Raw genomic sequence first — 25,704 nt, 5'->3', positions numbered from 1 at the left:
GGGCATTCTGACACTGGGGGGGAACTGACTTGGTGTCACTGACATACCCATTGACACCAATACAGTGATCAGTGCTAAAAAAAAAAAAAGCACTGACACTGTACTAATGGCACTGGGTAGGAAGGGGTTAACATGAGGGGCAATCAAAGGGTTAACTGTGTGCTGTTTTACTTGTGTCTGTGTGCTTCACTGTAAGCACACTGCTTTGGATGGCTGTGCTATGCACAGCCATCCAAAGCAGAGTACACGAGCTGACAAGGAGAACTGTTTTGTTTACAGTTCTCCTCCCCGTCGGAGATGCTTGGCAATCACCGTGTGCCGGCGAGTAATCACTGGCCGGGACCTGGTGATTGACAGCCACGGCCGTGAATGGCGGCACAGTAGGGCACGCGAGCCCCCTACCCGGGAAAGCTAAATCACATATATATATGTGATTTTGCGCACCTGTGCCGCCCTGTAGCAGTATTTCTGCTATAGATTGGTTGGGAGGCGGTTAATATCCCAAACCTTATTTATGATTGTATTACTTCAAAAGTCTGCAAGAATCAGTTTCTGACATGTAACAATATACAGCAACAGTAAGGCTGGGTTCACACAAGCGTTGAATCGGAACACTTGAGTGACTACGCGTTTCAGATGAATTGCTCATGTATTTAGGTTGTGCCAAGCAACGCTCCTTTTTTTAAATTGCTTTTACTAAACACTAATAATGGCTTGCAGCCGCATGTGCTATGAACATTGCCAAACTCTTCAAGACAAGGCAAGTCAACTCAAATGCACACGTGTACAGCTCTATCCGCCCCCAATTTTAAAATCAATGAAGAGCATTGCTAGATGGATAGGGAGTGGCAAAAATTTTTTTCTTTGTTTCTATTATAAAATTTTGCAAACTGGTAATTTTTCTCTTTCACTGATGTGTGTTGGTGAGGCTGTACTGATATGCAGCACTGATGGGCACTGATAGGCAACACTGATGGGCACTGATGAGGTGGCACGGATAGGCAGGACTGATGGGCATTGATAGGCTGCACTGATGAGGTGGCACTCATGAGGCGGCACTGGGGGGCATTGATGAGGAGGCACTGATGATGCTACACAGATATGCAGCAATGATGGGCACTGATGGATGACACTGATGGGCAGTGCTGACTGGCAGCACTGACTGACAGCACTGACTGGTGACACTGGCTGACAGCACTGACTGGCGGCACTGCTGGGCACAACTGCTGGGCAGCACTGATGGTTGGCACTGCTGGGCGGCACTGTTGGGCATGGATCATCAGGGTACTGATCATCAGTGCCCTGATGATCAGTGCCGATCTGCTCTGTGACAATTGCCGGTTATTGGCAGTACTTTCCTCACGCTGTGACAGTGTGAGGAAAGTGCAGTCTATAACCGGCAACTGTATTTACTGGGTGATCTGCTGTGTCATTGGATTGGCCTTTTACCTCATCATGTGATCAGCTGTATCCGTAGGACATGCCGGGTGCTCACTGCTGGGGGCGCACAGGAGGGCATTTTCTATGAGGATGTCATATGACGCCCTCCCAGAACTGGACAACCGCGCTGTAGCTATCATTTGGCTATAGCGCAGTTGGCAAGTACAAGACCCAACAGTTTCAAACAAAACACTGAACCTTTTATCATTAAAAAGCAGTCATTAGTCTCTAGACACATGACTTTTCCTAGTTTGAGATAATGGGGATGATTTACTAAAATTAGAGAGTGCAAAATCTAGTGTAGCTCTGCATAGAAGCCAATCAGCTTCCAGGTTTTATTGTAAAAGCTTAAAGTAGAACTATAGGCAAAACTTTTTTTTTCATTTTGGTTGGAGCAAGGAAGGGTTGTTACCCCTGTCAGATTTTTTTTTCGCCGTCCGTGTCCTATTTCAGAGATTCCCTTCACTTCCTGTCCCATAGCCAAAACAGGAAGTGAGATGAAATTCCTGCAAATTGAGGGAATCCCCTGGTCACCAGAACAAGTGTCCCCATTGGAAGATTTCCCCTATAATTCTTTCTGGGGACAACCCAAAATTGGGGATTTTCTTTACTTTCACCTTCAATGATAATGGTAAACAGGACAAATAGAGAGGATGAGAGAAACAGAGAGGGGCACAGACAGCAATAAAAACTGACAGGGGTTCTAATCCTTGTCCAACAATAGAAAAAAATGTTGCCTGTAGTTATACTTTAATTGAAGAAGCCGAAGTCAAATGCTGATTGGCTACCATGCACAGCTGCACCAGATTTTTGTACTCTCCAGTTTTAGTAAATCAACCCCAATGTTTGATGCAGGCAGAAATATTTCTTCAGCCTGGGTTCACATATATGCGGTGCAGTATATCGCATGTGATTCACACAGGAACCGCACCGCATTCCTGGGCAAATCACATGCGATTTGTGTGCAGTGCGATCGGAGCCATACATTATGTATGGCTCTAATCGCACCACACCCGCACCAAAAACGTGCAGGATCAGGGGCGGACTGACAACTCATGGGGCCCCCGGGCAATAGGGGATCATGGGGCCCCTGTGTCCTTAACCAAACTCAAAAAAGCCTATGAAACCCCTACTGACCCCAGGGTCTCCGGCAGTGCCCGAGTTTCCAAATGGTCAGGCCCGCCCCTGTGCAGTAGAATCGGATCGCATGGGTATTCACACCTATGCGATCTGATTCTGCATATCATACCACATTTTTGCGAACCATTTTCAGGGGTTGTTAACCACTTCAATACCGGGCACTTATACCCCCTTCTTGCCCAGGCCAATTTTTAGCTTTCAGCACTGTCGCACTTTGAATGACAATTGCGTGTTCATGCAACACTGTACTCATATGAAATTTGTAGCTTTTTTTTCACACAAATAGAGCTTTCTTTTGGTGGTATTTAATCACCACTGCGTTTTTATTTTTTGCTAAATAAAACAATAAACACCTGAAACTTTTGAAAAAAAAAAGGCACTTTTCTTCGTTTGTTATACAATTTTGCAAATAAATAAACTTTCTTCATACATTTAGGTCAAAATGTATTCTGCTACATTTCTTTGGTGAAAATAATAAAAATAATAATAATAATTTAATTTGTATTTTTTCAAAATTTTTCTATTATTTTTTTTTTTTTATTACATTATTTTTTCTTTTTTTACAATTTTTTTTTTTCAACACACTGCGACCAAAGCAATACAATGTTACCATAGTAACATTAACTACTCTGGTCAAGTGATCAGGATTTTTCTTTTTTTTTTTTAACACATTATGATTGCTAATACCAATGTATTTCATCATTGTTACTGAATGAAACTGATTAATTCAGTCTTTTGTTGTGATTCGCTGTAATTGGGCACACCAGACTCACACAGATGTGAACTTGGTGTTGACCACAGTCAAGAACTGCACAAGCACTAGGAATTTGATTTTTTTGTCATCTCTGAGCCGCTGAATGAGCTGTTGACCCCTAGCAGTCCTGGAAATAAGATGGCTGTCTCTCGGCAAAGAAAAGAAGATGAAGGTATTGTAAGGCAGAGCACTGTGATCTCTCTGAGAAAGCTAATAAATATTTCTATGTTACAGTTACACATTACTTAGCATGCTTGCACTTGAAATGAAAAGATATACCCGCCTTCAGGTTATTCCATCTTTTTATTCTACTGTTCAAACAAGTAATGGCCTGCACTAGTTGTGCTTTCTTGAGCTGAATAATTAAGCCTTTGCTTATACACAAGAACTTGAAAGAATAAGGGAGACTATGGACATGGAAAAAAACAGAGAGCCTTATGGAAAGGGAAAAATAACAGATTATCCTCCCTTCTGTGGCCGATTATCTGAACGAGGTAGACCCTAGTTAGGATGCCTAAAGTAGAAACATTTTTTTTCCAATTTAAGATATCCATTACCATTTACCACCAAATGAAAGCCCAATTTGTCCTGAAAAAAAACAAGGTATAATTCACCTGGATGTACAAAGTAGTTGTGATGATATAATGAAACAAAGAAATGATGTGGTGCTACTACCTAAGAATTAAACCCTAAACCTGTAAAAAATAAATACAAACGCATGTAAATATCCACAATGAGGCAAATATAATGAATGCACAAATCAAGTGATATAATAGTGCATGTGATAAATGCCAAATAAATATAAGTGAAAAGGGGAACATGCATAAACTGATAATGATGCCTGAACACAGTGTATGTGCATAAAACAACAAACAAAACAGCACTCACACCAATCTGGACTGAATGTCCAATTTTCATGTGATCGTGAGTGGTCCAATAATAGGACTATAAAGGTGCTACAAATCTCTCAGAAACATATGCCCCACATAAAGTGTCAAAATACATACACATATAACATATATATAAATGAACCAACCAACTAAATCAATATGTGAAAAAACAAATCACATTCCGTGCAAATACTCAATATAACGATGGAAAGCGCAAATCAATATATCCACATGCATTAGCTACAAAAAATATATCTCATGCTGTGCAGAACATACATATATATAGCACACCCTAATATAACAGCAAATGTCCAAAATGGGTGCAATACACTTAAAATATGCGATCTTGTGTACTTGAGTGATATGTGCAGATGGTGACATGAGGGCATCCACTAATGGAAAAAATGCGTGCTCACCTCCCCGAGTCGACCCGTGAAGGGTCACAACGCTATTAGGATCTCTATCAATGGATCCTTCATGCATAAAGCTCCTCCATAACCGCGTCACTTTCTCCTGGATGACATCCCTCTTTCAGGCTGGTATGTGTAATGGCAGACCTCTTTCCTGTAGTGTTGTAAGTATGGCCAGTAACTCTCATAGAATATAAGCAGAAGCTCCAAAGTGGAATACTGCTTTATTAATTAATGTAGGTAACAGTAAAATATGCGCTCACATAATCCTCCTTCTTGTGAACAGCATAAACAGATATTTCCCTTCCAATGGGTGTAGCTGAATGGGTGCACAAAGATGGTGTCCGACCAGAAGTACGTCACCACGCGCCTACGCATTACGTCACGCGGGTCTCATGACTTCCTCTGGACTCAGAGCGCACAATTGTCAGTTAACCACTTCCAGTCCGGACACTTTTACCCCCTTCCTGACCAGGGCAATTTTCAGCTTTCAGCTCAAGTCCGGACACTTTCATCCCCTTCCTGTCCAGGCCAATTTTCAGATTTCAGTGCTATCACATTTGAATAACAATTGCGCGGTTATGCAACACTGTACCCATATGAATTTTTTACCATTTTTTGAGACAGATAAAACTTTATTTTGGTGGTATTTATTCACTGCTGGGATTTTTATTTTTTTTGCTATGTAAATGAAAATGTCTAAAATTTTTGAAAAAAAGTGTTTTTCTTATAAAATTTTGCAAATAAATAATATTTCATCATAAATCTTGGCCACAATTTATTGCGTTATCTTTTTAGTAAAAAAAAAATAAGCCAACTTAGTTTATAACCAAAAATTATAATTTAAAAAAAAAATTTTTTACATTTTTATTTTTTTTTTAATATTATTATATATTTTATGATTTATTTATTTTTACATACTGTCACCCTAGCAGTACAGTGTCACCATGGTCACTTTTGGGGGGTGATGAAGATTTTTTTTTTTTTCACACTGATTGCTTTTACACCTATGTAGGATGTAAAAGCGATCATTTCTCTTTCTCTCTGTCTGCATTCTTGCAGCCATTGAGAACTACTGAGTGAGCTGTGATTGGTCACAGCTTGTCACATGGTACAAGGCTGTTGTGAATAGCCTTGTACCATGTGACCTCTGTGATCATTCACAGATTTCACACGTAGTAAGCAATGATGTCACAAGTGACATCTTGCTTACTACTTTGCATGTGATCACTGATTGGCCAATCAGTGATCACATGATCGGGACCTCGTACATAGGTCCCGTCCGACGATCGGTGTTTCACCGTGTCTGGAGGACACAGCGGGGTCCGGATCGTGGTGCTGCGTGCTCCCGGGGAGCGCGCACAAGCAGGGTGCGGGGAGGCCGTTTATAAACAGCCACCCGACCCTGCACTGCCACCCTCTGGCCATTTATATACAACGGCCAGTCAGGAAGTGGTTAAAGTAACACAGCGCTGTATCGCAAAAAATGGTCTGGTCAGGAGAGGGGGGGGGGGGGGTAAATCTTCCAGAGGGCAAGTGATAAGAGAAACAACTTGTTCTTTCCAAGTCTTAAAGGGGCAGCACTTTACATTGCATGCCAACATAAGGGCCCCAACTAAGCCGACAAAAGAGCCAACTTTCACACTGTCTTATACTAAGGGTCAAACCCCTTTGGAAATTCTGAAGGTCTAACAGATTTCTTTTTGCAGGACTAAACCTAGATTGCCCTGATAGAGGGCCTAGAAAGTGAGCTAGCTGCCTGTTCCCTTGATACCTATATATGTCTCACCTGGGGAGTGATCTCCCAGTCAGAGAGCTATTTTATTTTGCCCTTGGTCCTGCATGACATATTGTAGGTGACCACACTTATAGGGTACCTGGCTGTACTGTATTGGTACTGTGTTGATTCACTGAGTCTATTGTATAATCTTTAAAACTGTTTCATTGCCTTACCATTTTATTGCTACCAATACAACCCGGCTATTTCTTTTATCACAGTTGGTGTGTATCTTTATGTGGGGAAACTCCCTGGTCAAGGTATTTTGGTGGTGTCCACAGAAGTTGGGCTCCGTTAGGGTCAAGAGAAGAGCTGAGGACCCAACTCTATCAGCAGCTCCTTCGGAGATAGCACTACAGTTGATTGAAGAAAAAATGAAAAATTATGGCTAGTACAAAGGGTTAAACTTTTCCAGCACAGACATCCATCTTTCCAGGAAACAGGTCATGTTTTTCAGGAGTTCCTTCATCCTGCACAGGTGCTTTAAGTCAGTGTCATTGGCTTTGTATTTATGATAACTATTTTATATAAAGGAAATTCCACAATATGACCTGTTGGAGGTAATTCAGATCTGAGGTTTGGATTCACTGCCTTAGATCAAGCTAAAACAAAATAGGGCTACAACCCCTGGCAAATAGTATGGAATCACCACTCTTGGAAAATGTTCAGCTGTTTAATTGTGTAGAAAAAAAACTAATCACAGACATGCCTCAAAACTATTATCATTTAACATTCCAACCTTCTGGCTTTAACCACGTGCCTACCAGGCACTTATACCCCCTTCCTGTCCAGGCCAATTTTCAGCTTTCAGCGCTGTCGTACATTGAATGACAATTGAGCAGTTATGCAACACTGTACCCATATGAAATTTTTATAATTTTTTTTCACACAAATAGAGCTTTATTTTGGTGGTATTTAATCACAGCTGGGTGTTTTATTTTTTGCACTATAAACAAAAAATAGCAAAAAATGTGAAAAAAGAAAGGTTTCTATTATAAAATTTTGCAAACAGGTAATGTTTATCCTTCACTGATGTGCGTTGATGAGGCAGCACTAATAGGCAGCACTAATGGGCACGGATAGGTGGCACTGATGATACTGCACTGATATGCAGCAATCATGGGCACTGATAGGTGGCACTGATGATACTGCACTGATATGCAGCAATCATGGGCACTGATGGATGGCACTGCTGGGCACTGATCATCAGTGCCGATCTTTTCTATGCCGGTTATCAGCAGTACTTTCCTCACGCTGTCAAGTGCAACCGATAACTGGCAATTGTATTTACCTGGTGATCTGCTGTCATTGGACACAGATGATCGTGTTGTAAAAGATTGCTGTGATTGGCCTTTTACCACATTGCGTGATCAGCTGTGTCTGTAACTGCTCACGAGAAAAGGTATTTAGCAGTTTATATTTACTAAAATAATTGCATTTCCATGTTGTGTGTACCGTGGGGGACCAGATAGAGTGAATGCAGGGTCCTGGGTTTAGTAAACTTTAAGTGTTTCTTAAAGCCAGAAGGTTGGAATGTTAAATGAAAATAGTTTTGAGGCATGTCTATGATTAGTTTTTTTTTTCTACACAAACAATTGAATTAACATTTTCAAATCAAAAAGTTCTTCAACAAAAGTATTAGTTTAAGGGTGTACACACTTAAGCAACAATATTAATTTATTTTCTTATTTTCACTGCCCTCCACCTAAAAGATTTCAGTTTGTTGTTCAACTGAGTTGTACAGTTTATAGGTCACATTAAAGGTGGAAAAAGTTTTGAAATGATTTATCTTTTTCTCATTTTTTTACATCACAGAAACCTGACATTATACAAGGGGTGCATAGACTTTTTATATCCACTGTACTAGAACACCAGAAATAAGAGGCTTACTTAATACACCATGACCTACTTTAGGAAAGTATTGTAAAGTCTGTTTTTTTAATTATGTTTGGTTAATTTTTTTTATAATAAACCAAGCTAGAGCACGGTTAGAGTTTATTTCTTTTATCCAACACTCCAGCAATTGTTTCCCTTATCACTATCTGCGTATTGTACGAGTTTTGAAATCAGGGTTAATGTTTAGTGATTCTCTTTATTTGCCTTTTCATGATTACTATGTCCTTGCTGACATTTGCAGCTGTCTGTATTCCCAGACAGAAAACAACCAGTCTCTTGTAAAGAACAACTATTATGAAAACATACTGGATTCTGATAACTGTATGTAGTTAATACAAGTAATGCTAGTATTCCATACAATATTTTTTTTTGTGCATTGTTTTATTTTTCTCCACATGTAAGCCCCATTGAAACTGGGTGTTTAGCCCCAATAAATGGGATTCTGGTGTTTAGCCACAGGCAGAGGGCACGGGTGCATCAGTGCCATGAGCTTGTAAAACACTGAGAGGCGGACAGCTACTGTGGCTAGATGAGACTGGCCGGTGCACTCAGTGGTGCTTCCAAGCTGACCAGGAAAAATTACAATAATGGAATGAAACAAACCCTGGCGGTGCAAGTGAGAAAAGAAAATACAATCACATAAAAAAAATAAATTCCCCTAATAGGTAGTGCCAAACTTGCCAATAAGTTATAACAGAAATAAAGAAATGAAAAACCAACAATAAAATACCACCCAGTGAGAATAAAGTGTTCAGCAATATAAAGTTCATATATCAATAATCATATATAAAGTGTCCATTTTATCTTCATAAACAGTGCAAGACAAACAAATAGTATTTCAAATTCTACAAATAGGCAATTTACTCTCCCAAAGGTCACTAAACTCACTGAATAAATTTGCCTCTACTTGCAACTGTCAGAATACCTGAACAATATCAGATTAGTTGCTGTCACTGTTTCAGCATACAATTCTCCACACAGTTGATTTCATTTTAAGATTGAAGTTTGGTCAAGTTGGATGGTGTCAGCAGGCCCACCCATAGAACGAATTTTGGCCAACTTAGCCAAAGCTAATGAAATTCAAATTTGTGAATGGATAGTAAATCCCTTCGGTGATTCACTGATGTAAACCACCCTAGATAGATGTAAAGACACACTAGATAGATTGTGTTTGTTTTATTGGCTCTTTTTATAATCACTCTCTCAATTAGGGTTTCAACTTGCTTACAAAAATAACTTGTATTTGCATTTTGACCCTGGAACAAATCAGATATTTCCCATGCACCTGATAAAACTTTACTAAAACTGGTCTATCCAGTCCCTATATTTAATCTTTAAACTTTGGGAGAGGAATCCTGATGCTGTTCAGAATTTCCACCCATGTTAAAATCCGGTTTTGGCAGTCAGGGTATGTAAATCGGTCACTTAAAATAGCAAATTCCTTGTTTTGCTCTCTGTTGAGTAATATACACAAGCACTGCAAAGGTATGGTGCATCAATTAATTTCTAAAACTTGCCATGTACTACTCAATACCTCAAAGCAATGTGACAGTTTTGAGCATAGCTGGTCAACAGGTAGTGTAAATCTGGCCATAAACGTTCAGTATTATTGTAAGAACTTTCATAGATTTACCTAAACAATGAAAGGGCTTACCTTAACAGTCCATTAAAGCAGAAGTTGATCCAAAAGGCGAAGTACCACTGTTCCTCCTCTGTCCCCCTTCCTGACATATTTGGCACTTTTTGTTTGAAGTGGGGGGGGGGGGGGGCAGGTACCTGTTCCCACTTCGATCGCCCAGGTCAGGGGTGTCAAACTGGTGGCCCTCCAGCTGTTTTGCGAAACTACAAGTCCCATCATGCCTCTGGGAGTCATGCTTGTAACTGTCAATCTTGCAATGCCTCATGGGACTTGTACTTTGGCAACAGCTGGAGGGCTGCCAGTTTGACACCCATGGCCTAGGTGATCCAAGCATAAGTACACCCACTCTTCTTTCACCTGCATCTTTTTGAGACACATCACAGGTCCCAGAAGGCTGTGGGACCATTCACAAATTGCAGCATGGCTCATACGTGCACAGCCTGCTGCCCACAGTTAAGATGCCGGCGCCAGTGACCAAAGACTGGTGAAGAAACCGTCCAGATGAATCCTGGGACCAGGGGTGGACTGACAACTCATGGGGCCCCCAGGCAATAGGGGACCATGGGGCCCCCGTTTCCTTGCCCAAACTCAAAAAAGCCTATGAAAAAAAAAAAAAAAAAAAAAAAAGGTACCAGGAGCATCTCATGGGGTCCCCTACTGACCCCAGGCCCTCGGGCAGTGCCCGAGTTTCCAAATGGTCAGTCCGCCCCTGCCTGGGACAGGTGACTTATTAAACTTTTCACTTTGACCGTACGCATACTGTATATGCAGTCCTGTGTAAACAATGTACCGTGTTGAGAGCATTCTCCCTGCACAGTAGCCACACACGTGTGTGTGGTCTAATCGGTAAGCTACCGATGCATACTTGCAATCGGGAGCTTTCTGATCATGTGTCCGCCAATCACAGCAAGCACATGACCTGAATGCCTGGCTTTTAGAACTCTTAAAAGGGCCAGGAGGTGGTTGGCATGAAGGGGTTAAATGTGAGCAGCTATAAATCTTTTGTAGCTGCTGACTTTTAATTTTTCACCAAGTGACTGAAGAACCAAATTACATGATTGTTGGTAGATCTTAAGGAAATTGCAGAGAATGTAATGTGTTTGGCGAAGTGTAGAGATGAAGGTTTGACAAACTAGAATTGGATTCTCCCTCTTACCTGCTAAAGCCTTGGATGCATTTAGAGATGCTCCGTGCTAGAGCCTGGGCCACTTGTAACATTACCATCAAGTCAGCAAAATGTTTAAACACACTGCAGCAACAGCTAAAATGATGCCTCTCTACACCGTGTTAACTGTCCAAACTCTCAAGATTTGTTTAGCAAGGAAGCCAGGTTTTACAGGTTCTTGATCAAAGACTTTTCTGGGTCAGGTAAACATGAACGGTAGCCATAATATTATCCCAGTTGGATCATAAAATCCTGAATCCTTCTCTTTGTATAGATGACAACAGTGCCTTTCCTGCACTAAAATTCCAACCAGTGTTGCCAGCTCTACATGAATACATTGATTTCCTAATTGCCAAACCATGCTACTGCCTTGACTCCCAAGAGTCTGTCTACACACAGTGTGTAGGAAAAGGGCTCTTGGCAGATGTAGTTCTGGAATTGAGCCTCCAGCAGCTACCCCTGCAATAATTTAACATGCCTGGTAATGATGTCAGGGTTAATAAGAGGAGATTATCACTGCAGAAACAAAAAAGGTAAAGAGAATTCTGGGACATGCCTTACAAATTTGACTAATACCTCAAAATGGTTGTAAAGGCTAAATGTTTTTTTTAATTCTATGCATGAAGGTCTAAAAGCCTTCTGTGTGTTGCTCCCCCCACAGCCCCCCTAATACTCACCTGAGCCCCCTCACAATCCAGTGGGTGCCTTGGCTGTCCGGGGTCTTCGCTCCTCATTGGCTGAGACAGCAGCGGGCATAATTGGCTCCCACTGCTGTCAATCGCAGCCAGTGAGCTAATGAGGAAAGAGTGGGGGCTAGACCGAGCCATGGCTCTATGGGGTTTATTTACTAAAGCTGGAGAGTGACACTGTGTAGACATACAATACACCTCTATTCCATAGTATGTTCAAACTGAGGCTGTGCTTGAGCAGGGTGTGTGTGCGCCAGAGGCAGGCTGTGATTGGTTGGGGGATGTGGTGGCTCAACAAACTACTCAGTACAGGCATGCTTTGTATCTGCACAGTGTCCTGTACCTCTGAATACCCAGTGAAAAAGGATGAAAAATTACCATTCAAGTACAGATCAGCTTCTGTGCTTTGTGTGGCCAGTTAAGAACAGGAAATAAAATGTGACTGGCAGGATCAACCAAGTACCTCAGATGGAAGAAGTACATGGAAATGATAGCGAGACTAGGATTTATAAATTATACATGTGTGAACACAACCATAGAAGAAAAATAAAAGTTTAGAGTAATACACTTTAAAAGTAAAGTACAAACACACATATTTGTAAAAGTAGATTTTTTTTCTTTTATTTGTTAAGACTGCTTCAGAAAAAAAAAAAAAAAAGGGGTAGGGCAAAAACAGTCTGATAAACAATATATGTTGTATGGAATAAATTAATATCTACATGCCATTTAACAAAATGCTACATACATTATAAAAAAATAACATTTTTATGTGCATTTTAAGTTTTTACATTTTTTCCTGTACATTTTTTAAAATTTACATGTTTTATGTACATTTTTTTTTTTTTTTTGCACAAGTGAACAGCACCATTTACATCTGTACCTTCACACACTCACATCTGTACTTCAACAGTTATGGAAAAATCTTAACTGTTTTTAAGTGCTCACAAAATCACATTATCAGAACACATGAATGTTTGTAATGAGTAATGACCGTAGCCTTTTAGGAACCGTTATTTGTTTTAGCTAATACTCTCTTAACACTTAGCTTCCTCACATAGCTGCAGAGTTCTCTTATTTTTAGTTACCTACTGATATGGCTGCAAGTTATTCCTTGCCTATGGTTTCCATTGTGCAGCTAGCAGCAATTCTTTCATATATAAACTGTACATGAAAACATAGCTACAGCAGATGGCACAAAGATTCCTCACACTCAGAAGTGTCGAATGCTGAAACTTCTGCCAGCAGCCTCAGCTCTGCAGCAGAGCAAAGATTTGCTGAAAAGAAGGTGGTACAAGTAAGGATTATAATTTTACTTTCATATATTGAGCTCATTTTTTTAAATTTTTTAAACTACAACTGTTATTTTAGACTACCCATAGATTTTATAGGGCACGCAACCAGGATCTGACAACACGGGAAAAGCATTCATCCAATGTCTTATTAAAGTGTTGGCTCAGCTCCTCCAAGCGCACAATTAGTTTAATTAGAGAGGAGAGGGCCTTACTTGGGGCGACGGTAGAAAATAGTACCGACTTTATAATTTGCTCAGGCTGGTTAGCTGAAAGACAGGACTGCTGATCCCAACAATGAAACAGCTGGTCCAGATGACTTATCTGGAGTGTATAGGAACCCTTACAGCTCTGTGACTGGTTTCCCACTGAAATACACCACATTGGAACTGTATGGAAACAAATATTATAGCATAACTTGCACCTGGTTCAATAGGTAACATAGCAAGAAGAAATATATGCAGATACTTGAAGAAATCCTTTAAGAAATTCAGATAGGCCACCTCTTATTTGGCAATTAGGTATAACCGTATTGTGGTAGGCAATAATAAAAAAAATTATAGTAAAATAGATTAGGCAAATGTACCTATCATGTTGCATTAGGCTTAATGTTTTAGGGCACATTCAGACGGGTGATAAGTCAAGTTCTCTGTGCAGTGCCCCTGGCAGATGGGTTGTGCATCCATCCACACAGATACAAATCGCATGGTAAAAATCTGAAATGCAGGCAGGAGCAGATACATGGATCCAAATGCAGTATCTATGTTGAGATCCATGCATCCGTTCCTGCCCACCTGTCTAACTCTGACATGCGACTGCGGCCTTGCAGATGCTGCATGTGCATCCACTTTTATAAGTGCTTTAAACTATGGTTCCAAGGTGGATGCAAATGCCTCTGTCAGCAGCTCACTTGTCTGAATACGTCCTATAAAATGTTCAATTGTTGAGCATTTAAGAATATTTTTTAGCTTGGTTTATGTTGTTACTCACTTTGGTACAAAACAGATACTCTGAACACAAAGAGAGATAGACTCCACATAAGAAAATGTAAAACAGAATAACAGTGTAACTATTTAAGTTTTGCATTACCCTGGTACTATTTGTAGCACCAAAAAGATACGTTTACAATACAAGCCATGCAAATTCAAGATTTAAAAGAGATTTTTTTTTTTTTTTAAATCATATCAAAAGTAAACATTTTTTTTTTTTTTTTTTGGTCTTTCATTCGGTTTCTTTGAAATAACATCTATGTTGTATGTTAAACACATTAGAAGAAAAAGAATGGTAACGCTGTGGAAAACATTGACTCCTGAAAAGAACATGAAATGTGTCACCTTACAATTAAACAAAACAGCACAGCGACCTTATGTTTATAATACTCCCTATGCATGTAATACATATTATAAGAATAAGTACAATCCTGCTGCAGAGCTTTACAATATAATGCTCTAAAACTGGCTACTGCATGAAATAGTAGATATATGCATAAGCAAACCTTTCCTGTGCTTCTGGGAGAAAGTAGACAAATGCATTACTGTTGTGCCTGTAGCTCAGAACCGAGCTTATGTATAAAAGAGCAAAATAGCTGCATCTGTTAGTCCGGACTCCCACTGGTAACTGGGAGGCTCTTGATTACAAATACTGCATATACTGTCCTGAAAAATACACGTTTTAAGATACTGTAAAGTTACAAGGAACCTCAATGATATTGCACACTTGAGATCTCCGCTTTAATAAACCCCATGTATTTGTGCCATACTCTGACCATGGTTTTAGAGCAAAGGCAATGATAAACAGCCAGTTTCCATTGCTCGAATCATATTGAATTTTGCAGCTATAAATCGAGTATAGCCATTTTACTAGACAGATACGAGCAGAGATAATGCAAAGGAAAGTTGAAGTATTAAAGGATTGAATTCTTTACATAGGCAGTTAAAATATTAACATTGCTATGGAATGTAGCAGAGACAACTACTAACAATTGAACACAAGTACAGCAAATTCACAAAGTGCTCTTAGCGTGGAATTAAAAAAAAAATAAATAAAAAATGCCAAGCTAAAACTGCAACTATAGAATTATAAAAGTAACATGAATGGGAGAACTGCTCCACATAAAACGTAGCTTGCAAGTTGGTAAAAAGATTCAAAGAAAAATGTACAAAGATGAATATGCAGTTTTAGCAGCAAATCAAAGACCACTAAATTTAGTTTCATAAATGGCATTATAGTTGGTTGCTTTGTTGGCATTTAAGATTGATGAACTCCTGTAGGCATTTAAAACTAAACTCTAACTTGTGAAACAATGTCCTCTTTCATTCACAACAATTTTTTAGTACAATTTCGCCACATGCATACACAGTAGAACGCCCTTTGTTACAAAGGATAGAGGTGACGACTACGACGTTTGAGTTTTGGCTTGCAGTCATCAAAAAAGAAGGAAACCTCAAGGTCACTTGGTGGAGAGCTGCTTAAATTGTCTTCCCCACTGCTCATATCTTCACATGAGTCCTCACTGAAATGAAGAGAAGGCTCAGTTACGACAGCAGTAACACAATCAGAAAAAACAAAAACACAACCCACATTACTTTGTTGCAGTTCAAAGACAAACCACAGGCCAATTAAGAACCATATGGGTGCATTACATTTATAATGTGGTAGTCCTAGCATATGCTCCAATATTACAAGTGGCAGTTCAGTACCTCCATAGCATTTATTCACAAGAATCCTAAAAATTGAGCAGAAATTGGATGTTTGGCTTTCTAACAGGGAAAACGATCCATACCCACAGAAATTGCTAAGCGCAACAGACAAAGAAAGGAGTATAGGAACCATTTAGCAGGCCTGTGTTGATGGAAACAGTTTAACATTAGTTTGAGATTTTTCTGAGATCATTCAGAATTCACTAACAGAGGTGCATCTGACCCGTTTCCAGCAGGGTCTGGATCTGTAAGGAGTATCCAAACCTGATTGAAGGAACACAAAAGCTTGGTCCCAACAAAAGTTTTCAACTGGATGCCAGTAAAAGTCTTCAATACAGTATATAACCATTTAAAAATATACCAACAAATGGGTACATACTTCGCTAAAAAAAAAAAAAGTTATAATCCTATACCCACAGTTGACCCAGAGGAACGCAAAAAAAAAAAAAAAAAAAATACTGTAGCTGAACCTGCAATCCTTTAGGCTAGGTTCACACCTAAGCAGTTTGCGTTTGATCAGTTTCTACACTGCATTTTTGCTTTTTTTTTCTCTTGTTGCTAGGCAGATTTAAAACACCTCAAAAAACGTGTCAAAAATGCATCAAAAACACACAACATGCTTTTCTGCAGAGTTTCTATTGAAGTTTATAGAACCAAAAACGCAACTTTTTGCATTAAAAAAAAAACCCTTTCCAAAAAAAACACACCAGGTAAAAACCCAGAGATGTGAACCTGTCCCATAGGAAATCATGTTAAACGGACTGTAGTGCTGTGGAAAACGCTTAGGTGTGAACCAAGGGTTAAAACGGAATTCCACCCAAAAGGGGAAAATTCCCCCCACTGCCACATGTGGCACTTTTTTTTTTTTGGGGGGGGGGGGGGAAATTACCTGGTTTTGACAGGTACCAGTCCCAATTCAGTCTGCGTTTACGGCACTCTCCAGCCCCTACCCCCTTCCCGCAGCCTTCTGGGACACATCACAGGTCCAAGAAGACTGCAGGATCAATCACATTGCGCATGTGCAGTAGGAAACCGGCTGTGAAGCCAGAAAGCGTCACTGCTGGATTCCCTTAGTTAAGATGCTGGCGCGTGCACCCGAAGCCCATTACAGACATCGGATCGTATGTGGACTTCTGGACAAGTAAGTGTCCTTATATTAAAAGTCAGATTGTAACTACATCTAGAAAACTACAGTTTTGTCAATGGCTGAGCAGCACTCAGCTTGACTTAATTTTGTTCCAGGAATGGCACAGAAGTTCCCATCCCGCTGTCACAACGCAGTGCCGTATACTATATGTAGCTGATGCTACATATAGTTTATACATAACCCCCAGTGCTAGGGAAGGAAATAGTTTATTTGGACCAGCTTGGTCTGAACAAACTATTTTAAAGTGACAGAAAGCTGGAGTTTGGCTTTAAAGTTTTCCAGTACAAAAACATAAAACTTGTAGAATCCCTAGATACAACCTACTGAGCATAGTACATACCTCTCACTTTCATTCATAAAGCCATACTCTGGAATGGTTGGCAACTCTGGAACACTGTAATAACTATTGTGAAGGTTCTGTGCAGTACGCCTGGATACAATCCATACAAGCTTTTTATGGTCCGGTTTGCAGCATTCTGGGGACGAATAATCTGCTAGGCATTGGGAAACAAGCTCTCTCCAATACAGCATGTCTGTGTCCTTTACCTGAAAATAAATGTGAAAAATTAGGACCGCTTTTTAAAAGGAAACAAAAAATACACAAACTGCAATTGCTTTACTGTTTGGCTACTATTGTGGTAACACAGGGGTTTCAATGCTATCTAAGTCATTAACCCAGAACAGGTAAGCAGATCAAGTATTTTAGCTTCACGATTATGGAATCACTGACAAAGTGCCAAAGCCAGACAATTAGCATTTTCAGAAAGTCAAACAATGGCAGCCTCAATATGTCAGTTCATGACAGGTTTGCAATAAAGTATACCTAAACTCTACCTGCATAACAATTCATTTGCTTTGTGCATTATAAATAAAAATAAATACAGCCTTGTTTTTGTATCTTAGTGCTGCTGATCTCCAGCTATTTCCTCTGCACATGCACTTGTTCCAGTGTCAGTTGCACATTTTTTTCTCTGGATTGGCTTCCTAATAGTGACAACTGTGGACCATGTCTGCATAACATGTTTCAGCACAGGCCTTGTAGTCTCCATCAGGAACAAATGCAACAGGGTGACAGTGCAACTACGAGATTGTTTAGTCACTAAATACTAAGAATTTCATGACAGATGTAGAATTTAAAAAGAAAAAAAAAAAAAAAAAAAAAAAAAAAAAAAAAAAAGAAGAAGAAGGGGATCGATAAAATACTTTTGGAATTGGATTAACATGTTAAAGCAACAACTAAAAAAAGGAAGCTATACTTACCTTTCCTTCAATGGACCCTATCCCTCAATGGCATCTTCTCCTGGGTGCTGGTCTTCAACCATCTTCACTGACTGCTGTGGGATGACATCACTCCTGCACTGCACATGTACAGGCTGCCATCATCCCAGCACACAGGGACAGTGCCGGCGCTGTAAGCTGAGCTGTCCTGCCCAGTTTACGTTGCAGGAGAAGGCAGCAAGCAGGCAGGCAGGTGGATTTTATTGCAGAAGAGACAATACATGTCTCTTCTGCAATAAAAAGTCTGCCTGCTGTTTGTTACAGCGGAATTATAGTTACACTTTAAACGCCTATATAAGGTTTTAGTGGCTGACTTTAGATACACTAACATATGCTTTTGGGATAGATAACTTTTTTTAACCAATATTTTTTTTTAAATATAAAAACATTTCCAATAATTTATTATTGGCAGAATCTGCATACTGAGAACACAATGTTACCCCCATATCAAAACAAGAATATTGTACTTGCCTTTGAATGTTTCTGTACATGCAGAGCAATCTCAAACAGTTCCAGAGACTTCAAGGTTTCTACTTCAAGAGTAAGAAGGCACAAGGCTAACACTGAGGGCTAAAGACAGAAAACCACAATGTAAGAAAACTGTTTTTTTTAGCAGTCACAGATTATCAGATGAAGACTGTAACAATTCGTACTTTTGCTTTGGAAAAAATGAGCCGGCAGTTGCAAGCTTTCAGCTGAGCTTCCAGTTTGTCAAGATTTAATACTTCTTTCCTGAAAAGATAAAAGAAGTAAGATTATAACTCTAATTTAAAAAAAAAACAAAAAAAAAAAACCACAAAATCGTACATACGCTTTTGAAAGTAATTTTTTTTTTTTTTTTTTACATTATTTTGTAAATTGTTACAAAGCAAAGCCTAATGTTCATTCAACTTAGTACCTCCTAGCTACAAGGCACATGTCAAACCTACTGTTCACTACCCTGGTAGCTCTGTACAGTACCCTCTTTGATGGACATTAGTAGATATGCTGGTTGAGGTTATATGCAGCCAATTAGGCCCATTAAAAACTGTCTAGACCGTTTTTCGCTGCACTCACTGCCCACTCATAGATGTAAAGATGACAAAACGTATATATTGGATGACCCCCTCCCCCCCCCAATTCCCAGTCTGATCCTATGTGGACAATGATGTAGATTAAAGTGTTGCAGTTAACCTTGCTTGTGTCTAGCTAAATGTCGCACAAATAGTCTGTGTAATACAGCAAATATGGAAGGTACATACCTTTCAGAGGAATGGCAGAGTACTAAAGTGTGGTATAAGTGCAAGAAAGTTAAGGCAGTGGTAGCTTTGAATTCAAAGTGCAGTTTTTCGGATATGATTTTCTCCATACGTTTAATGTCGGACACAGTGCATTTACATTGGCTGATGCGGATGACATCATGGGTGGATGGGATATTGCATTCCTCCTCTACAACTCTGGCTGCTAGTTGGAAGCAGCAAACACCAATACAGGACAAGTGCTTTGGCTTCACCTTAATGAAAATACAGAAAGATTTGTAAACCACTGCAAGGTTTGAAATTGACTTAAAAGACATTCTTAAAAGGTGAAATATGTCAATGCACCAATACCTGTTTTTTTTTTTTTACCAGGGAGTACAAATATTTGTGCAAGTATTCGCCGATACCAATTACCAATACTTTTTGCGGTGCAATTTGAGCCCATACAAAATGAATAGGTTCGCACTGAAAAGAATCGCATGTGATTTGAACAGGAATTTGCTGCGATTCTTGTCTGAATCACATGCAGTTTTCTGCACCGCTCCTGTGTGAACCCAGGCTGAGATCACTACAACAAGCCTGGGTTCACACAGGAGCAGTGGGGGAACCTGCATCGCATTCCTGTTCACATGCCTGATGAAGGGGTCCTGCGAGACTCCAAAACGTTGCCTTGCTGTAACTATGTGATCGTTTATTAAAAAAAACTTTTGGACCCATATTGGTGATCTTCGGTGTGCTGGTGACATTCTCCCTTGCGGATTCTGTTAGGTTCCAGCCGACAGTCGCTGCAGCACCCACTTATACACATTTTTAATGCAGAACATGTGCGTTTGGATTGCACACTTACATTCCTGTTCAAATCACGTGCAATTCTTTGCAGTGCGTTTTGAGCCCATTAATTTTGTATGATCTCAAATCGCGCCTCAAAAAAGGTATCGGTTTCAGCATTTAGTACCTGTGCAAATGCTTAGTATCAGCACTGATAACAGTATCAGTGCAACCCTACAATCAAACATTGGTGACCAAGATATGCACAGATTACTTGCACAATACACCAAGCTAAACACTGTGCCTATGGTACTTGGAAAAGGCTTTGAGCAGTTAAAAAGGGGAAATAGAGGCAGAAGTTGTTTAAGTCTGGTGTATAGCAAGGGTGGGAAAAAAATGTCAGGCAATTTGTGTATGTGTGTTATTCCCTACTGTCAAGATAATTAGACATTTCCATTTTAAATGGAGAAAAATGATCAGAACTGATAGCTGGTCTTGGTGATTAAATAACGTGATTGCACAAGTGTCAATTAATAGACTTACTGGTAAATGGGGATGAGAAGTCAGGTACTGCTAAAAATGGATGTATGCAAAATGATAGTTATACAATTAGGAGAATTATGTGATAAAGTATAAAAAAAAAAAAAAAAAAGTACCAGGAAACATGCATTACAAAACAACCAGCAAGCAGATTCGAAAACCTCATCTGATCTTTTATACAGCTTTGCTCATGGATAGAGATTGCCCAGTGCTCCCCATTACTGCCTCATGGGGCAGAGAGCATTGAAACCGTGCATTAGGTGCAGTCAATTTAGCTGTGCTTAGAGAAAATTTTATTCTGTGCATCCGGGGGTAGATTAGATACTCTCAGTGCAGCTAAACGGATGTAAATGTGTCTTAACCTACTCTGAAGCAGGAATGTATAAACGCAGGAACAAATAATCTGGGAGACATAAAAGTTATTTAAACTCCTATTATAACTTTTTCTGCATTTAAAAAAGCTAAACGCAGGAAGTTCAAGTGTGAATTAAGCTTTCAATTGTATAATACAAACATGTTATATAACTGCATTGACCCCTGGTCCAACCTACTGAAGCTCCAAATATAAGCTACTCCTCAGATATGGGAGGAGTGGAAATTCCCATGGAAGAAAGGAATTCCAATCCCTTTGGCTCTACGACAACAGTGTTATGTTTTCACTTTATAATTTTCAAGCTTTCAGTTTGTAGGAGCCGGCCTTACTTTCATGATAGCCAAAAACCGATCCAAGATGTTCACAGCCAAGACAAAGGTCTCCATACGGAAGCCATAGAAGTTTGTTAAACTCCACAAGTCTTCTACCTTTGCGTTTCTGGATTTTGGACAGATTGTATTATCATTCTGTACAAAACAACAGTAAACAGGTTATTTATATATTAGCAATAATAAACATGAGCAGTGCATAAAAATTATACAATGATCAGGGCACTCCATGCATGATCCTAAATTGTTGTATATGCATGCAACTGACCCTAAATGCTTTCTATTTTTCTACTTCAATAGATTTTTTATTATCCTTTCTATTTTTCAAATGCTATTTACTTATAAAAACATATGCTCAGAGATTTTCAAAAGTAAAAAGTACACAAATTTATTGACAAGAAAAAAAAAAATGTGCATATACAATTTTAATGATTATTAATGATTATTATCAAAAAGCTCCAATTGAACCTGGACAACATAACAAACACGCCCCTCCCCCACCTTCTCACCTCTGCAGTGGACTCTATAAGGATCAAGCCCTTCTCCTTCGGCTGGTACTTGCATTCTTGCTCCAAATGCACATTCAGTTGCTTGAGAAGTTTAAAGGCCTCATTGCTGGTGTTATCCAGGGCTGCTAAATCCTTCATCTTGGATCTGCGTCAATAAAAACACAGAGAGGAGAAATAAACAACTTCAGCCTATTTTCCTAGGAGTCAGCAGCGATCAGCTGGTGAGAGGAGTGTCCTCCTTGCTGGGGCGGATCTCATCCCAAGAGAAGAAGAAGAAGAAGAAGGAGGAGGAGGAGGGGGTGCTGCATACAGTCAGTTCATCACGTCTACATAGCCTCCGGTGGGGGGGATTTCCTTTGTGTATCTAATGACCCATCATCATCATCTCAGCTGATTGTATTTCTGCTAACAGCCTCCTCTTCTCCACAAAGTCAATCAGATCTCACTAATCACCCAACACACAGCAACAACAGTGTCAGGCCATCAGAGCAAACCCAACACACAGCAACAACAGTGTCAGGCCATCAGAGCAAACCCAACACACAGCGACAACAGTGTCAGCCCATCAGAGCAAAGCCAAATCCCACCGATCACCCAACACACAGCAACAACAGTGTCAGCCCATCACAGCAAAGCCAAATCCCACCGATCACCCAACACACAGCAACAACAGTGTCAGCCCATCATAGCAAAGCCAAATCCCACCGATCACCCAACACACAGCGACAACAGTGTCAGCCCATCAGAGCAAAGCCAAATCCCACCACTCACCCAACACACAGCAACAACAGTGTCAGCCCATCAGAGCAAAGCCAAATCCCACCGATCACCCAACACACAGCAACAACAGTGTCAGCCCAACATAGCAAAGCCAAATCCCACCACTCACCCAACACACAGCAACATCAGTGTCAGCCCATCAGAGCAAAGCCAAAGCATCCAACACCACAGATTTGGCCTACATTGTGTACAATTGTCTGTAGAAGATCTGAGTCTAAATGATACAGAGAACAGCACTGCCTCCATATCAGCTACATTGTTCTCTGGATTCTCATCAGACTCTAATCTGAAAGTTATGTCTTTGTTTTCAATGAAGGAGTTTAATTAGGTAATCGTAAGAGTACACAGTCCAAACAATGGAGGGGCCTGTCCTGATATACTTCTATTGGACTACATTTAAAGGGCAAGCCTTTGTAGTATAACAAAGATCCTTGATTTGCAAATGCAGATCCAGGATCTGAAGATGTGTCCTAATTCTATTATGGTGGCCATACAATAGAAAAATTGTGATTGATTTACATATGTGCAATTGCAAACAATTCATTGTTAAAATACTGTACAATGTAACATGCATGCTACTGTTCTGCACTTTGCAATCAACTGAAAATATAATCAGTCATAAATCGAAAATCATTTGTATAAAGATCAGTTCTCTTGCACACATTCAAATATGTGATCAAACAGTCAGAAGTGTTCAACAAAATTCTTCCACGGCCAATCAACTTGGCAGAAGCGACAACGGTGTGTCTGTTATTTTCATTCAGTTCAGTTGAAATAATCCTATAAATGTGTATGACCATCTATAGCAGAAGTCTGCAAACTTTCTAAAGAAAGGGCCAGTTTACGTTCCTTCAGAATTTAGGAGGGCTGGACTGTGCCCAGTGAGAGAAAGCAATGCCCAATCTTTGATCATAGGGTGAGAAATAGTTGGTATCAGTGGGAGAATAGTGCCCCATTTCTGTTGTCAATGAAAGGAATTATGCCCTATGGCTGTTGTCATAAGAAGGAATAGTGCCCCATATTGGTGTCAGTGGCAAGAATTATGCCCCATTGTTGGGATCAGTGGCAGGAGTAATGCCTCAAGGGCCAGATAGAGGCAAGTAAAGGGCCGCATCTGGCCCCAGGGCCACAGTTTGGAGACGCCCTGATCTATAGGATCACAACGACTAAACTGAGAATCGTTCAGAAGTCTGGTTGTTGGAATTTAGGATCAATAAGTTCAGCCAATCCTGGCCATGCACTTATCAATTAAATGGTCCAAGTAGGAATCATTGCAAGTCATTCATCGTCGGTTACAATATCAAACACCCATCCGGTATCAACTGACTATTAAAAATCGGTCATTCAATTGATCAGCATTACGTTCAGTTGTCCGACAATCATGCACATATTCTTTCAGTTGATCAGAAACCTATTGATAAAATTCCACCACAGCCGATCAACTTGCCAATGTCAAAATCGACTGAAAACACTGCTACATTGATTGCAAGGTCTGTGGTTTACAATCCAATAATGTTGTCTCCACAAATGACTGTATCGATAGGCGTGTGGCCACTGTTACAATGGCCCTACATGTCACAATCTGATTGACTGATTCTTCGAATCGGACAATAAGATCACATTTATGGTACTTATATGGCGCCCTCAATTTATGCAGTGCTTTACACACACATATATATATATATATATATATATAATTCATATCAGTGTTTTTGATAGTTTTTTTCTCCTGAACAGTAAATCGATTTGCAATATAATTGTGTGTGTGTGTATATATATATATATATATATAAAGAAAGAAAAAACACACAACATTCTGTGTATGACCACTGTGTTCAATGCTTAAGATTTGACCCGTCAGTTATGCTACTTCCCCCCCCCCCCCAACAACAGAGGGTCTTCCTTGTTCTATAGAAATTCAATGTACATTGGTCAGGCAGATGCTACACAGGTGACAGATCACATCTGAACCAGAATCTGCTTGTCTGTGGTCAGATTTAAACTGGCCATACATTATACAATTTTCTCGTTGAATTTCCGTTAGATTTACCTTCAACTATGTAGTGCAAGGGCCTGTCTGAATGCATACAAATCGAAAGTGTTTAGGTTTGACCTCATACTAGAGAGTTTTGGTAAATCTAAAGGAAAATTGTACAAAAAATTGTATAGTGTATGGCCAGCCTTAGATTCTGCACTTATCATCCAATACAAGTTATAAATCTGATGTAATCTAATACTGGAAACATCATTTTGAATGGATGAGCCAGTATTGTGTGTGACAAGCTCAGATCCCTATTGGGTCCGTGATAATCAGGACCCTTGGGGTGAGGATCAGAAGGGTGGTACTCACCTTCCCAGGCTGTCCAGGTGTCACATAGGCAGAGGAGAGTCTTGTCACTTTACTGGGGGGACATGTCCAGTCCACATCTAAGACACGATCGGTGACTCCACAAGCTCACCAGGGGACACCTCCGACCATGGCTGTCCTCATCCTACTACACCTAACAATAATATATACAAATCTATAATACAAAGAGAGAATTTCTCCTCCGATCTCCGATCTCTTCCTTCGTCTTGTTTTTGTTTCTGATCCTTCAACGCCCTAGAGCCTCAGACGTCACACGGCGGAGGAATTTTTACCACTGTCAACACAAAGAACGATCCTCCGAAGTAAAGTAGTCCCAGACAGTCACGGATCCTAGTACCTCCTCATTTCACTTCCTTAACAGGCCCCAATTACAGTCAAGCTCTACTAATTATAACAGAGTAAAAAATGACACAAAAAGCAAAGGATAATGGAAGAAAAAAGCGAGTGCTTTGGCGGAGGGATATGTCATTTCAGCTCCTTACGTCACTGGGTTTTAAATCCCTGCCTACGGCCTCTTGGTCAAGTTCGAGTTTGAAAAGACCGCCCGAATTCTGCTGGTGCGTGATTGGACGTAGCTGCACAGCAC

At 40.0% G+C, this 25,704-nt stretch overlaps 1 protein-coding gene across 1 annotated transcript; it reads right to left on the bottom strand.

Annotated features, from left to right (window-relative positions):
- Window positions 1–12,395: 12,395 nt before the first annotated feature.
- On the bottom strand, window positions 12,396–25,377 carry CCNG2 (cyclin G2). The gene is made up of 8 exons (XM_089676151.1): window positions 25,101–25,377; window positions 21,971–22,115; window positions 21,462–21,599; window positions 19,455–19,705; window positions 18,867–18,945; window positions 18,685–18,783; window positions 17,276–17,481; window positions 12,396–15,601 (listed from the first exon to the last, which is right to left on the bottom strand). Exons 2-8 carry the CDS (start codon window positions 22,106–22,108, stop codon window positions 15,463–15,465), a joined length of 1,050 nt encoding a protein of 349 aa, XP_089532277.1. The 5' UTR covers window positions 22,109–22,115; window positions 25,101–25,377; the 3' UTR covers window positions 12,396–15,462.
- Window positions 25,378–25,704: the final 327 nt, after the last annotated feature.

This window comes from Staurois parvus, unplaced genomic scaffold, assembly GCF_062004578.1.
Source record: "Staurois parvus isolate SC_StPar_1 unplaced genomic scaffold, SC_StPar_1.0 ptg000013l, whole genome shotgun sequence".
In the NCBI taxonomy this organism is placed as follows: domain Eukaryota; kingdom Metazoa; phylum Chordata; class Amphibia; order Anura; family Ranidae; genus Staurois; species Staurois parvus.
The sequence above is the reverse complement of the archived record's forward strand: the minus strand, read 5'-3'. Positions and strand labels throughout refer to the sequence as shown.